Source organism: Chlamydotis macqueenii, chromosome 4 (genome assembly GCF_036417535.1).
Source record: "Chlamydotis macqueenii isolate bChlMac1 chromosome 4, bChlMac1.mat, whole genome shotgun sequence".
NCBI classification, from domain to species: domain Eukaryota; kingdom Metazoa; phylum Chordata; class Aves; order Otidiformes; family Otididae; genus Chlamydotis; species Chlamydotis macqueenii.
The window spans coordinates 54,206,221-54,219,176 of NC_141559.1; the positions used below are offsets into that span (position 1 = coordinate 54,206,221).

General features: G+C 41.6%; 2 protein-coding genes across 5 annotated transcripts in view; both read right to left on the minus strand.

Annotated features, from left to right (window-relative positions):
• Positions 1-562, minus strand: part of EXOC1 (exocyst complex component 1) — a 32,980-nt gene extending 32,418 nt beyond the window's left edge. For all 4 annotated transcript variants that reach the window (XM_086746240.1, XM_086746239.1, XM_086746238.1 and 1 more), the window contains exon 1: positions 305-562. The gene's annotated coding sequence lies outside the window, so the exon portion shown is untranslated. The remainder of the gene's footprint in view (positions 1-304) is intronic.
• A 4,565-nt stretch (positions 563-5,127) lies between these two features.
• On the minus strand, positions 5,128-12,375 carry EXOC1L (exocyst complex component 1 like). The gene is made up of 3 exons (XM_086747334.1): positions 12,245-12,375; positions 8,330-8,460; positions 5,128-6,502 (listed from the first exon to the last, which is right to left on the minus strand). The coding sequence occupies exons 1-3, from the start codon at positions 12,363-12,365 to the stop codon at positions 6,239-6,241; spliced, it is 516 nt and encodes a 171-aa protein (XP_086603460.1). The 5' UTR covers positions 12,366-12,375; the 3' UTR covers positions 5,128-6,238.
• Between the last annotated feature and the right edge of the window lie 581 nt (positions 12,376-12,956).

The following is a 12,956-nucleotide window of genomic DNA, read 5'->3' on the forward strand; positions in this document are numbered from 1 at the left end:
CCAGTAATGTTACAGGCAAAGCCTCGGCTACATAAAATCTATCAAAGACATCACATCACAGACACAGCCTGTCCAGGAAATACACGGGAAGGATTCAATAGAGCCATCTGGTAAGGCTACTCAGGGAGCGCTGCCGAGCCTCTCCGAGCGTGTAAACAGGAAAACATGCGATCCCTGCACCCCATCAGGTACAACACAACATGAGCACGCAGCTTAACTGTAACAGCCCCGGGAATCCATCAACCAAAGGACTATTTAACAGGAAAGCTCAGAAGAATCACTTATAGCAGCGGCGGCCTCCCACCTGCGAGTCCTGCAGACGCGGCCCCGCAGACAGCGCCCCGCTGCCGCCACGGCTCCGCTCCAGCCCGGCGGCCCAGACACGGCCAAGCCGCCCCGGGGCGACCGGTTGGGGCCCGGCCCGCGGAGAATAAGAGCGGCAGGTCCCCAAAGCCGGGACGGGAGAAGGGACGGGAGGTGCCGGGGCCGCCTCGCCCTCACCGTGGAGCCAGGGCCGCCCGGTCCGGTACAGGGAAGCGGCCGTCCCCGCGCCCCCCGCCGCTGCGCGCTGCCCACAGCAGCCGCTTCCGCTCACGTGACGCCAGCAGCGAGACTGCAGGCTAGGAAGCCCGCCCCGCCCGCGCAGCGCCCCCTGCTGGAGGAGATGGCAGTAACGCCTGTGCGGGCCTGGCGTGGCCGGTCGATGCGGCGGCCGGTACCGGTTCGTCAGGCCCCGGGGGTTTTGCGGCGGCGAAGGGAGCCCGAGGGTGCTGTGGTGAAGGGTGGTCCCGCTGTGTCTTGGTGCGCTTTCCTCAGGCGGCTCCTGGCCGGCTCTGAGATGGGTTGGTTTAGGTAGGGGAAAGAAAACAGGAAAAAAAAGAAGGGCCTGGGAAACCTCCCCAAGCTCTACAGAGCCGAGGAGGAGGAGGAAGCTCCCTCCAGTAGCTGTGAGCTGTTAGGTAAAACTCTGCTGTGTAATTACGAGGCGTGAAACAGCAAGAAAAATAAATGCAAGTATGATCTTTCTGTCTTACGACCTGCGAGAGGTGTTTGACACTGCAGTGGGATGAGGGAGCTCTTGCCCTCAGAGTTTGTAACAGAACAGCAAATGCTGTGCGAGACGTAATGTGGATTGCACCAAAAGCAAAGCCAATGTCGTGCCGGCTTGCATCTGATGTCTGTGTTCTCAGCTGACCTCGTGGCAGAGTTATTAAGAAGTTTTATGTCTTTTAGGAGACAAGTGTATTCGGAAAAGAAATGCAGGTATACCCTGAAAGATGCGTACACCACCTTACGATATGACAGTGTTTTAGAATTTCGAATGACAGAGAAGTCCATCTCTGACTGCGTGCTGTAATTCAGTTTGGCCACAGCATCAGGATTAATACAACTTCTGTGAAAAGCATTCTGATTTTGGCAGAAGCACCCTTAGTAACTGACAGTCTTTGATGCCAGTGATAACTCAGAGGGAACAGCTAGTCTGGAACTAGTGATCATGACATTTAGGATTTGCCACCTAACCATGAGAAACAGTGTCCAAATCTAGCCATAGCTACTTGTAGTCACTGCTGAATTCAGTGAGAACTGGAGCTACCTTCCAGTTCAAACTTCACTGTGATGGAGATTCTCCACACGATCAATACACTTAACTCATTTTTAGCATTATTAATGTAAATTAATATAGTATTTCTTCAATGCTTGCATGCAGAGTTAAGGAAAGGCTGAAATCATTACAGATTACTTGAACTGTATGATTTATTCACATTAATACATCAGTCTGCCTTTAGGGTACGGCTGATAAAATGTATTAGCCACGCCATGTCCAATAAAGATCAACAGAAAACATCTTTTCCAAGTAATTGTTATAAATTGCCAAAATATAGACTTTTAACATGTAAAACTGTGATTTCATGATTTCTGTATCATTTTTCCACTTGACTGAAAGCATTAAACATTACTGGCCAGTAGAGTCTTGCTGAATGTACTTCTATTTTCTGACTTACAAAACATGCTGTATACTTCTACAATACATCATTCATGAGGGCCAAGGTTAAAAGAGAAGTTGCAGTTTGGTAATTTCTCAGTTCAGCCACAAAATGTAACTGTCTCTGGCTAGATCCATAAAGAGCGGACAAGGCAGCCATAAAAGACTGGGCAAGTTTTGTTAATGCTGTTGTTGTTATTAGTCAAAACCCTTCTCGTTTCCTGTCTTTACCTGTTAATTCTCCTAACGGGGAAAAAAAAACCCACCCAAAAAACCAACAAAAACAAAAACCCCAAAACATAGTTTGTTAATGCAAAAATGTGGTTACACGCGTTAAAACTGACATGGGAGCATCTTCCAGGATGCACAGTGCCATTCTCTCTCCTCCTATTTCAGCTTCCAGCAGGGGCTTTGATCTTCCAATACTGACTTTAACTCATGACAAAATATTCCTAAATTACATGTTACAAATTACATAATACAATCCCCTGCTTTACTGGAAGAAGATAGATTTCTGTGCTGAAATTATCGGGGAACAGGTAGACAACAGGGAAAATAGTGTAGGCTTTCATTGGGAGGGGGTGGCTTGCTCTACGTGTGACTCCAAAATATAAAGGAGAAGGAGAATGAGAAATAACCCAGAAGGCACAGTCTACAGCAGGCTCCCTGCTGTTTCACTTCCAAAATTATTTTTTAAATTCTGCATTGATCTGTATTTGCTTAATTTAAGATGCAGGAAAAGATTCATTATCCATGAAAAATAAACATGCAGGAAAAAGAGTCTTTCTGCTTTAAACTTATGGTCACGGGTCTTAGATGGTGAGAATTATCTTAAATCCATGAACTCCAGTGGAAATTCACCAGTGTATTTTTTGTTGGTATGGAACTATCTTATCTGAATTATGATGTTAAATGGTTTTTTTTTTATAGCATGGAGCTGCAGGAAAATTATGTATTTTTTAAAGTATAAAATAAGACAAGTATGGTATTGATAAGTGCTCCATACAAAATATTCTCAAATTCTTTTGTCATAGGTTTCCCCGTATTCTTAATTCTGAGGTTGGTTAAAGAGTTAAAAAAAATACACTTGGGAAAAAAAACATCATCTGTCTTTTATTACAACCTCAATTCTCTTTCTGCCTCTTAGCATGGATTTCTGTTTGCTCATTATCATTCTTCTTCATTTTCAGGCTGCCATATTTTTTCTTTTCTCTGGAACAGATATGGCTGATAACAATTCCTGTCTTCTGAAGAAAATCCACATTATATCCACGGTCTCAAGTATTAATTCACTCCATCATTAAGTTGAAACCTTTTATAAGAAAGATACAAATGCATTTGTGATAATTGTTTACTCCTGTAAGTTTCTTCCTATTCAGTTTTGGAGAAGTCTTCCAGGAGAAGCAGATGAATCCCCAGATATTGTATTTCAAACTACATTCTGTATATCACATGTCAGGAAATGTGATGTAGGAAACAATTCTGTATTAATTGAAAGATAAGCTCTGTAGCCTGTCAGGTCTTTTCCATTTATAGTTTAGCACTTTCTCTATCTCCTGCGGTGCAGCTGTGCTACACTACCGGCAAAGTGAAGTCTCCCACACCTCAGGACAAAGACTTTCCATAGTGCGATCAGGTCAGTCTAGCAATTACACAGTGTCTCAGTATTTGAATAAAGAACTGTGTAAGTGTAAGGAGCTCCTAAAGTCTTCTAAAGTATTTTTTCCTTTCGATAATAACTGAAGTAATTTACATGGACAATGTCACTTTTTCTCCTTTCCTTTTGTTTAGTCTGATCGCTTAGTGAAGAATGTCTGAAATATTATGTTATCAGACAGAAAAAATGCCAAACAGATTGTAATTGTGTATTATTCCACATAAAATGCAGGCTTATCTGTCTTCTCATATAGCCAGCTTGATGTTTCTGCAGTACAAGAATAGAAAGATATGAACTACTGATGCAAGTCCATTAAATAGGGTTGAACATTATAGTCTATTTTAGCTTATCAGTTTCTAACAGGATACAGACAATTATTGGGCAGGAATTCACTATACCTGTAATTTATTTCAAAAGAATGCTCCAAAGTGCTTATTAGAGGTTCTATGTTTTTATTACAGTGACAAGATGAACGATGGGAGGCTTTTCCACTCAGAAAATGTTTCCTTGTGCCTATTAAGCAAAGAATTTGTAAACATTATAGAAAACATTGTGACCTCTACAATTAATACACAGTCCAAACAAGACGATGTATCATAGATAATAGTAGTCTGAATTAGACTTGCTACCAAAGATAGTTTTGTGGAACCTGGATGTTGGGCAAATACTTCTTGTAGCTATGGCTCAAATGTTGCAACACACATACTTGGACTGAGTTATTCCAAAGGCATTCCGAAAAGAACAACTGCATTTCATAAACCATTACTATAAATACAGTCCCTCTCTCTAACAGTATTTAGGTGGCAAATATAAGACTTAAGTCCTTACAAATTCCAGAAGATTTGTGTTGCCCACATAAACTGCCTTCCCAATTGTCAAGGTATGGATAACTGTTAAGATTTGGGTTAGAATGAATGTAATGTACAACATCTAACTGGAATAAATATGTAACTTCTGCGGATTAGATATTCAAAGGTATGGCCTTTCCTATATACAAGCAATAGGATAACATTTAAAAAGTAAAGTAGAAAGCTGTACATTTTCTACAGTTTTTCAAAGGTATTCTCCCTTATTTGCTGTTATTTCAATTTTGAACCCTAAGTACATTTACACAAATGTTTTCGAAGCTGGGAGTCCATGCGAAAGTGAGGTACAAATCACAGTACTCTTGTGTGATGATCCCATTTTACTGGTGGCAGGTACCAAGAGAGGACAGTAACCAGCTTGTGACTTCCTAGGAGCTATTTACATCGGTCAGCTTGAGGTACGTAGCTGGTCTAGAGCACAGCTACTCTCCCTGTACTCTCTTGGCTGCCAAAAGGGGAAGCAAATGTTCTCCTGCAGGATGTTCTGACCAGAAGCTTCTCCTAATCACCTTTTGGGTTGGCATTTCTTTCTCTATTGACTGTGGGAAGAGCAGCCAGTTAGCTTAGCTGACTGACACTGGGCAATATCATTGTGCTTCTTATTGTCAACATTGTTCCTCTCTCTCTCTTGCCCAATACAGCTTTAATTCATCCTCTGTTTCTACTGTAATATAATGCCGTCACAAGCCCAGCCGTTATTTTTTTTGTTATGGGTGAGATCTTCCAAACCACTCAGTAGACTCCACCCCATGTTAAATGTAACTCTGCGTACTAACACGCATTTAAGTAGTGCACTGAATATGCTAACACATAGCTAGAAACTGGTAAAAATTACTCTCATAACTTTAGGAATTTTGAAAAGTCTTTCACTTTCCTATCAAGTAATTGGAGTAGCCAACAACTACTATTTACATAGTATTTTGTTAACTCTTGGTCCAGTGGTGGAGAAGAGACATAAACAAATAATTTCTGTTCCCTAACCAGGCCTGTTCATATATCTAAGCAATAAACTGTAAGAAAGAAGGTGTTAATGACACAAACGGTCTGACAAATAAAGCAATTCTGCTTAATAACATTCGTTTTCAGTTTCTAAGACAGCACCACAAATAATGGGAAGACCAAAGGGAGTATTAAATGTTCTGAGGGAAAAATTATACAACTGCATAGCTGAAAAGTTGGTCCCATGGTACCTGAATACAAAACACTGATTCATCAGGATGAGAGTTTGATTCTTGTGTTGATGTAGGTGTGATCTCTTTAACGCAGTTCTATATTTCAATGCAAAATAGAAACGTGCATCATTCTCATACAGAACTCATTTGGTTCCTTTCTTTTTTCTACTTACAGGATATAAATTAAGTGTTAATGTTCTTAATGCTTTCCGCATTTCCCAAAAATGTTTCCAGCTATTAATGAAAGTGAATTTATACCTCCATGAAGATATGAGCAAATGCTAAACTCTACTTACAGAAGCGGTCACCACCAACCATGAGAATTACTGGTCTTACGTTAAAATCTCATATATTTGTAAGTATTTGCCAGGGCGAGGCCCTCCTAATATATGTAAATGAATGGTCAATGTTTTATGTAAAAAGTATGTTCCATTTTTCACTTAGATGTAAAATTAAAAAGCAGATACTGCATATCACTTACTATCTTTTTGATCAAATTATTTATGAAATGCTGGTCAGTGAAAGTCAACCAGTCACCTTAACGTTAGAAAATGCATCTTTAGGACAAAGGACACAGGGAGAGACATAAAAGGTTGGAAGCATAGAAGCATATCCTCATAAGTACTAAGCAATCCCTATTGTTGGATGACCAGATTGAGTCGTCATTTAGGTAGGTGTCATCAAAGTTCACAATCTTCAAGTCCTTCTTAAGGTATGTTTCATTCAATTTGTTTAGTGTTCGAGCAAAGGTATATTTAGATGCACAACTATATGCTTCCAGATTGTAGACTTTGTGGAAGTGCATATCAAAATAAGGATTATCCTAAAAAAAAAACAGAGAGAGAATGAAATTATTACATGCAATACAGATGTTAGAATGGCAATCTGTTGCTCTCTGCCCAGTTACCTTCAGGGTTTTTTCTCAGTTTGATGGACTCTGAAGGACTTTATGTATTTCTACTATTCATACTAGAGGGTCTTTTAAAACTTCGCAAAGTAGCCATTTATAGTTAGCTGCAATTCTTTGCCATTAGGAGTTTTGCCTGACTAAAATTTTCAGAGTTTGGCCAAGCGATACACTGCACTTTATTTGGATTATACAATCTTGTTTTGAAATGAACCAATTTGTCATGTTGCCAAAAACACACTATATGAAAAGCACTTGCCTTAGACTATAACTATATATGCCTGTCAGGAGAAGAATATTGATTGCCCTTCCTGCCTAAATTGTAATTCTCCATGTTTTCTGGCTCTTTGGTACAATTAATCCTAGCAGCAGCTAAGTTCTGTTAAATTCTATGGATATCAATAACTATTATGAATATTTATAGCAATGTTAATCATCCTGTAATTATGAGTTTGAGGTTCATTTTGGCTTTTCTTTAACCAAAAATGAGACAGATTTTGATCATCCCGGTTGTGGACGGCTGAATCACCTCTGAAGGATATTTTAGCAAAACGCTTTGGAAAAAAGCTAAAGTAAATTCATGCAGGCAAGTGATAAAGAAATCCTCTGGCTGCCTTGGCTGGGGAAGGGACAGGAAGATCTCCAGAAGCAAGATAACTTGGAGAGGGGACATAATGTATTATTAGTTTTGGCTTTTTTCCTCTTCTGGCCTAAACTGCAAGCGGCTCACAGGGTGCAGGAATACTCTGAGCCTTAGCTCACCTCCTCCATCTCCCAGGTTCTTAGCTGTAGACTTGAGGGAGATGTGCTCAGGACAGAAGGAGAACAACCACAGTTTGTCATTTTCCCTGGAGCAAGGCTCTGAAACCTTTCTTGTGGGCTCTTGATTTCTCTTTCTCTAGGATAATGTAATCTGAATTCTATTTTATGTCCATTTGAATGGGGAAAAAATAATTTTTTTCCTGGACTACATTTATTGTACAAGGACAACTGTTAAAATGTATTCTCATACATGCAGTAAGATACTTTCCTCGGCATATTCCTCTAGCTTTTGTAAAATAGGATTTAATTCTACTTTTGCTGTTGTTCTGTATTGTACTACTGCAGCCTTATTTTACCCTTCTGAAGTTGTATCTGAGAGATTAGGACTTTTTTAGCAGTAAGCCAGCCAGATTTAGCCAAAACTGTTTCATATTTACACATACAAATAGTAATGTGAGATCAAGCCATATGAAAGAGACACAATTTCATGAGCTAGTACACCAAACAATGCACTTGCAAGATGTCACACAGAGAACGGGTTCATACATTCAAATGATAGGGTGACATTATCTATAAAAATATTTAATGAAATTTCATTTTCAAATGCACATTAAAATCTATGGGATTAACTCCAGTTTACAGTGGGAGCTGCAGATGGAGAACTTTTATTCCAATTTATGATTAATAAATTAGAAAACATCCAGCTTCTCCCTCAGATCTCAACTAGAGAGATAAAGATCACAACAAACAAGAAAATCTCTCCTTCCTCCCCCCCCCCCAGCTCCACAACAGTGCAAATGTGATGTGGAGCTTCTCACATGGAATAAAACCGTAATTCCTTGGAGGTTTAATTTATTTTGGTGTTGACATAGCATTATTTTTCAGATAATGCATTTTAATTGCATTTTAATACTTGTATCCCGAATTGCCACACAAGAAAATATACTCTAATATATGTATTTAATAATACATAACACTTACAGTATCAGCTTCTTTTCCATCAATCATCTCCAGATCTTTCAAAAACCACTCTTCAACTATTTCATACTTCTCCTCTCGATCCACTTGCAAGTGTTTAACCATACATATTTCTACTTCTTTGCTTTTAGTCACTGCAAGAAAAAGTAGTTTAGATATGCAAGCAAGGACTTCCCTAAAGTTCCAATAAAAGACTTAATTGAACTACATTTTAGATAATAACTTAAATGATGATGGGCAGGGCTATATAGGGCTATGCTGGACTTCAGAGTTTTATTTTGCCCAGGCAGTAGGAGTAGCACCATATTCTCAGTCTATGAAACCTGTCAGCTTTTAGTAGATTTGGGATTTACCTTACCCATCCTGAAAAGAGGATCTTGTCTGTGCAAAAACCTTTCGTCTAAATTCACTAGTGGTGCAATGAAGCCTAATTCTGACACTGGATCTGTATGGATAATCCACTTAGCCTACTTACTTCAAGGGGGAATCTTTTGGGGTGGTGGAGTCAGAAAATTGCAAAACCGCTACCAAGGCTCTGTATTTACATGACTTGTGCTACACTTTCCATTCTGTGGATGAAGTTCTCTTATGAAGCCATTACTTTTTTAAAGCAAACCTCTTATTTCCCTATAAAATATGTAAGTGGGCCACTTAACAAAAAAAAAAAATCGAAAATATTTCTTAAAGGTTCAAGTTGCCTAGTGCTATCTTTGTAGAAATTACTATTTTCTGACTTAGGCAGGAAATGAGAGTGAAAAGAGCACGAAGACACTCTTTGCAATAACTACCATTATTAATTGATTACATTGAGTGCTGCGTAGGAGATTGTATTTCTGTAACAGGCAATAGTGAGTGTGAAAAGCACCAGAGCCTGAACAATCTCCTGCTCATGCAGCATGGTGGCTGCAGGGCAGACCAGTTCCCCAAGCCATCCGGTAGCCTAAGGTAAGGGCGTGATGTCACCTGTGCCTGGCAGGAGCATTTTGACATCATAGCACAAGGCTGCAGATGCAGGAGCAACATTCTTTTATTTCTAAATGCTGCCTGAGTTTTTTAAAACCCATTGTGAAACTTGAATAATTGTATCTTATTCCTGTTCAAGTGTCTCCTACTTCTCACTTGTTTGTAAGAAAATGGTTATTAAAATAAAGACAAACAAACGATATATGTTGGAGATGTGCCTTCTTTCTATTGCAAAGAACAATAGTGGAAAAATACATAAATCAATTATAATTTCTCTCAGCCTATAGCTTCCCAAACAGCCTGCTGGGAAATAGAAATCACGGTTACTTTTTTTTTTCCTGGTCCTATCAGTCAGGGTTGCTCAATGGTTTTTAATGAAAGGACCACCACTGTATTACCTTCTATGGAGAAATTACAACGGGTTTCATTTCCAAGCAGATCTAGTAAGCTGAACTTAGAAAATTCTCTTCATCCTTTCAGTTTCTCCCATTTTATTTGTTTGCTTGCTGGTGAAGAAATATGTTGTCTCCCTCAGAGTTAAAACAAAAGGAAACAAGCCCAAGCCCCAAAGCCTCCAGTCCAGTCAGAAACAGAAGGAGATGTCCCTAGTGGTCCCCAGGTCCCACAAACTGCCACTTCTCTACCCCTCATGGAGGAGCAGAAATCATATGGCGTAAGGACAGAGCATAGGTATGTTAGAAATAATGAAACCAGGAACATGTCCTGCCCAGCAGTGAAATTTGGGGAGAATATTTTCAACAACAACAAAAAAAATCTTTCTTTACTTTTCCTGCATTTTAGATATTGCTTGTTCTTGCACTTTAACAGAGTTTAAAAAAAAATAAAATTATATAGAATCATAGCACCATAGAATAGTTAGGGTTGGAAGGGACCTTTAAAGGTCATCTAGTCCAACCCCCTTGCAAGGAGCAGGGAGATCTCCAACCAGATCAGGTTGCTCACAGCCCCGTCCAACCTGGCCTTGAATGTTTCCAGGGATGGGGCATCTACCACCTCTCTGGGCAACCTGTTCCAGCGTTCCACCACCCTCATTGTCAAAAATGTCTTCCTTAGAACATGAGCTCAGATCTACCATGTCATTCTATTTAAACTCTAAAAGCTTTTGTTGGGGAGAGCACGACTGTGGCAATGCCTTCATAGAGCACAAACCATTTCTTAAGGTCTTCTATGGACTGGACACCTTTTTTAGAGTCTCTGTTGGATAATATGATGTTATCCCTACCATTCTTCTCAGGCATACTGGTATCAGTGGAAATCCTCAAATACAGTTGCATTTCAGCTTTATGTTCTTCCGAGGTTTAGAAAGCATTTAGTGAAAGGGTACTATCACCTTCACACAGGAACTGGGACTTGCTATTGTCAAAAGGAAGGGAAATAATGGTGGGCATATGGCACAAAATAAGATTGTTCACTTATCCACACCAAGATTTTGTTGTAATATAGATTTCAAAAGGCGTAGACTTCTGGAGTATTGCCTATAGTTTCACTGGTTTTGGTTTTTTTTGTGTTTTTTTTTTTGCTAAGGTAATTTGAAATCAACAGGAACACACTGAGGTTGCATTACAGGGATAAGGTTTTAAATAATGTGTTTTGCTTCTACAGAATCACGGCAGATTACAGTAGCTGCTGGCAGCCAGATGCAAACCATCTTTCAGAATCAGATTTCCACTCGACTCACCACTTACTAGACCATGCCTGAATATATCAAGAGAGTTTAATATTGTATACTGGAGAGATCCCACTCTTAACACTCTACATAAATTTTCCTTTATGTCTTCAGAGACCTTCGATCTGTTAATGTGATTAGACACTTTCTTTAATTGTTTGTTCTCCTGTACCTTAAAAAGAAATTTTTAGTAAAGATTTCAAAGGTGCATAGTGTTATTTCTGTACCTTGAAAATAAATTTTTAGTAAAGATTTCAAAGGTGCAAAGTGTTATTTCTCCCCTTTGAATGTTTCATAACAGTGAACTGTTTAGATCTGCCACATGCTACTAAACATGCTTCTACAAGACAGCTTTATAAACTATGAAGCAGGTTGGTATTGCTGTACATTTAGAAGCTCTACAGCACACAGGCATCCATTTCTTAAAACTATTTTTACAGTTCGAAAATATGAAACCTGTTCTACTAAAATTACATGAGCGCAGGGAACATAGCTTGCTCAGTATCTCCAGCAATCTGTAAAACAACTTAAATATTCTAAAGACTTCAGAGGATTACAAAGATAACAACCCCAGAAAATGGTTGTCATCGTCCCGTATCGGAGACGAGGAAGTCCCAAGTACATGGATTAGTTCTACCTGTTAAATATATTTTGAAGCTGAAGTGGAAACAGACTGGAAGAAGCATTCACTTCACCCTAAATACTAATTTCTCTTTTTGAGTGTCTTTCAGTGTTGTCAAATAAAAGAAGCAAACAAGCCAGCTTTTCTGAGACCTTCAGACCTTCAGGGGGTTCTAAAAGCCCCGTGAAACAGATACACTTGAAATCAAATTTATTAAGTAGTTAGATAATTAAGTTTATAACTCACGGCAATCGTGTTTTACTGGCAGTTCGTGCTAATTACGAGCGTGTATTTACTGAAGCCGCAAGTCTCGTTTATCGTTACCAAAGTAACTGGGACAAGATGCAGGACATCAGACCAAGAGAAGGAGGAGTGCAAAAGCTCAAAAAAAATACCATCTTCCTGCAATGTTAATACGCCGTTAGCTTTTTTTTTTTCTTTTTTTTTTTTTTTTTTTTTTTGTAGAAAACCTCAGTAGGGGGCTGCCGACCCCCCCACCGCCCACCCCGGGCGCTGCCCGCTCCCTCCCGACCCCGCTGCCCCGCACACCCAGGTCCCCACGCATCCCCCCCGCCACGCACCCACCAGCGCCGGCCTCCCCTCGCACACCCACTCGTGCAGCGCCCCCCCCCCCTCGTCCCGGTACCTGCGGCGCACAGGTAGCAGCGCTCCGCGCCCGAGCCCTCCACCTCGATGAACTCATGCAGCCGCTGCCGCCGGGGCCCGAACAGCCTCTTCGCCAGGTCCTCCTTCACCAGGGAGGACATTGCCCCTGCCACGCCGAACTGCTCAGCAACGGGCACCGGTACCGGCACCCCGCGCCCCGCAGCCGCGGGGCACCGCGGCGGAGGCCACCCCCCGGCCGTCCGGGGCCGCCGGCGGCGGGGGAGGCATCGCTGGCAGCGGCGCCCGGCGGGGTCCCGCTCCCCCTACCCCGGCCAGCCGCCGATAAGACTGCGGAGCCGCCGGCGCGGGGAGAGGCCGGGCCGCGGATCTCCCCGCCCCACGCGTGTCCGCCCGCACGCCCGCCTCCTCTGTGTCGGCGGGGTTCGCGGTCTCCCCCGGCGGGACTCTCGCCGCTCCCCCGTCGGGCCGGCCGCCCGGGCTGCCTGCCTGCCGCGGGAGCGGAGAAGGAGCGAGGGAAAAGGCGGAGTAAGCACATCCAGGGCAGGTTACCAAAAAATGAGTTGTCAGTCAGTGCAGTTCTTTGTATCGCTTATGGAGCACCTCCGCTGTGAGCACAGGCTGAGAGACTTGGGGCTGTTCAGCCTGGAGAAGAGAAGGCTCTGGGGAGACCTTAGCCTTCCAGTACCTAAAGGGGGCTTACAGGAAAGCTGGGGAGAAGCTTTTTAGCAGGG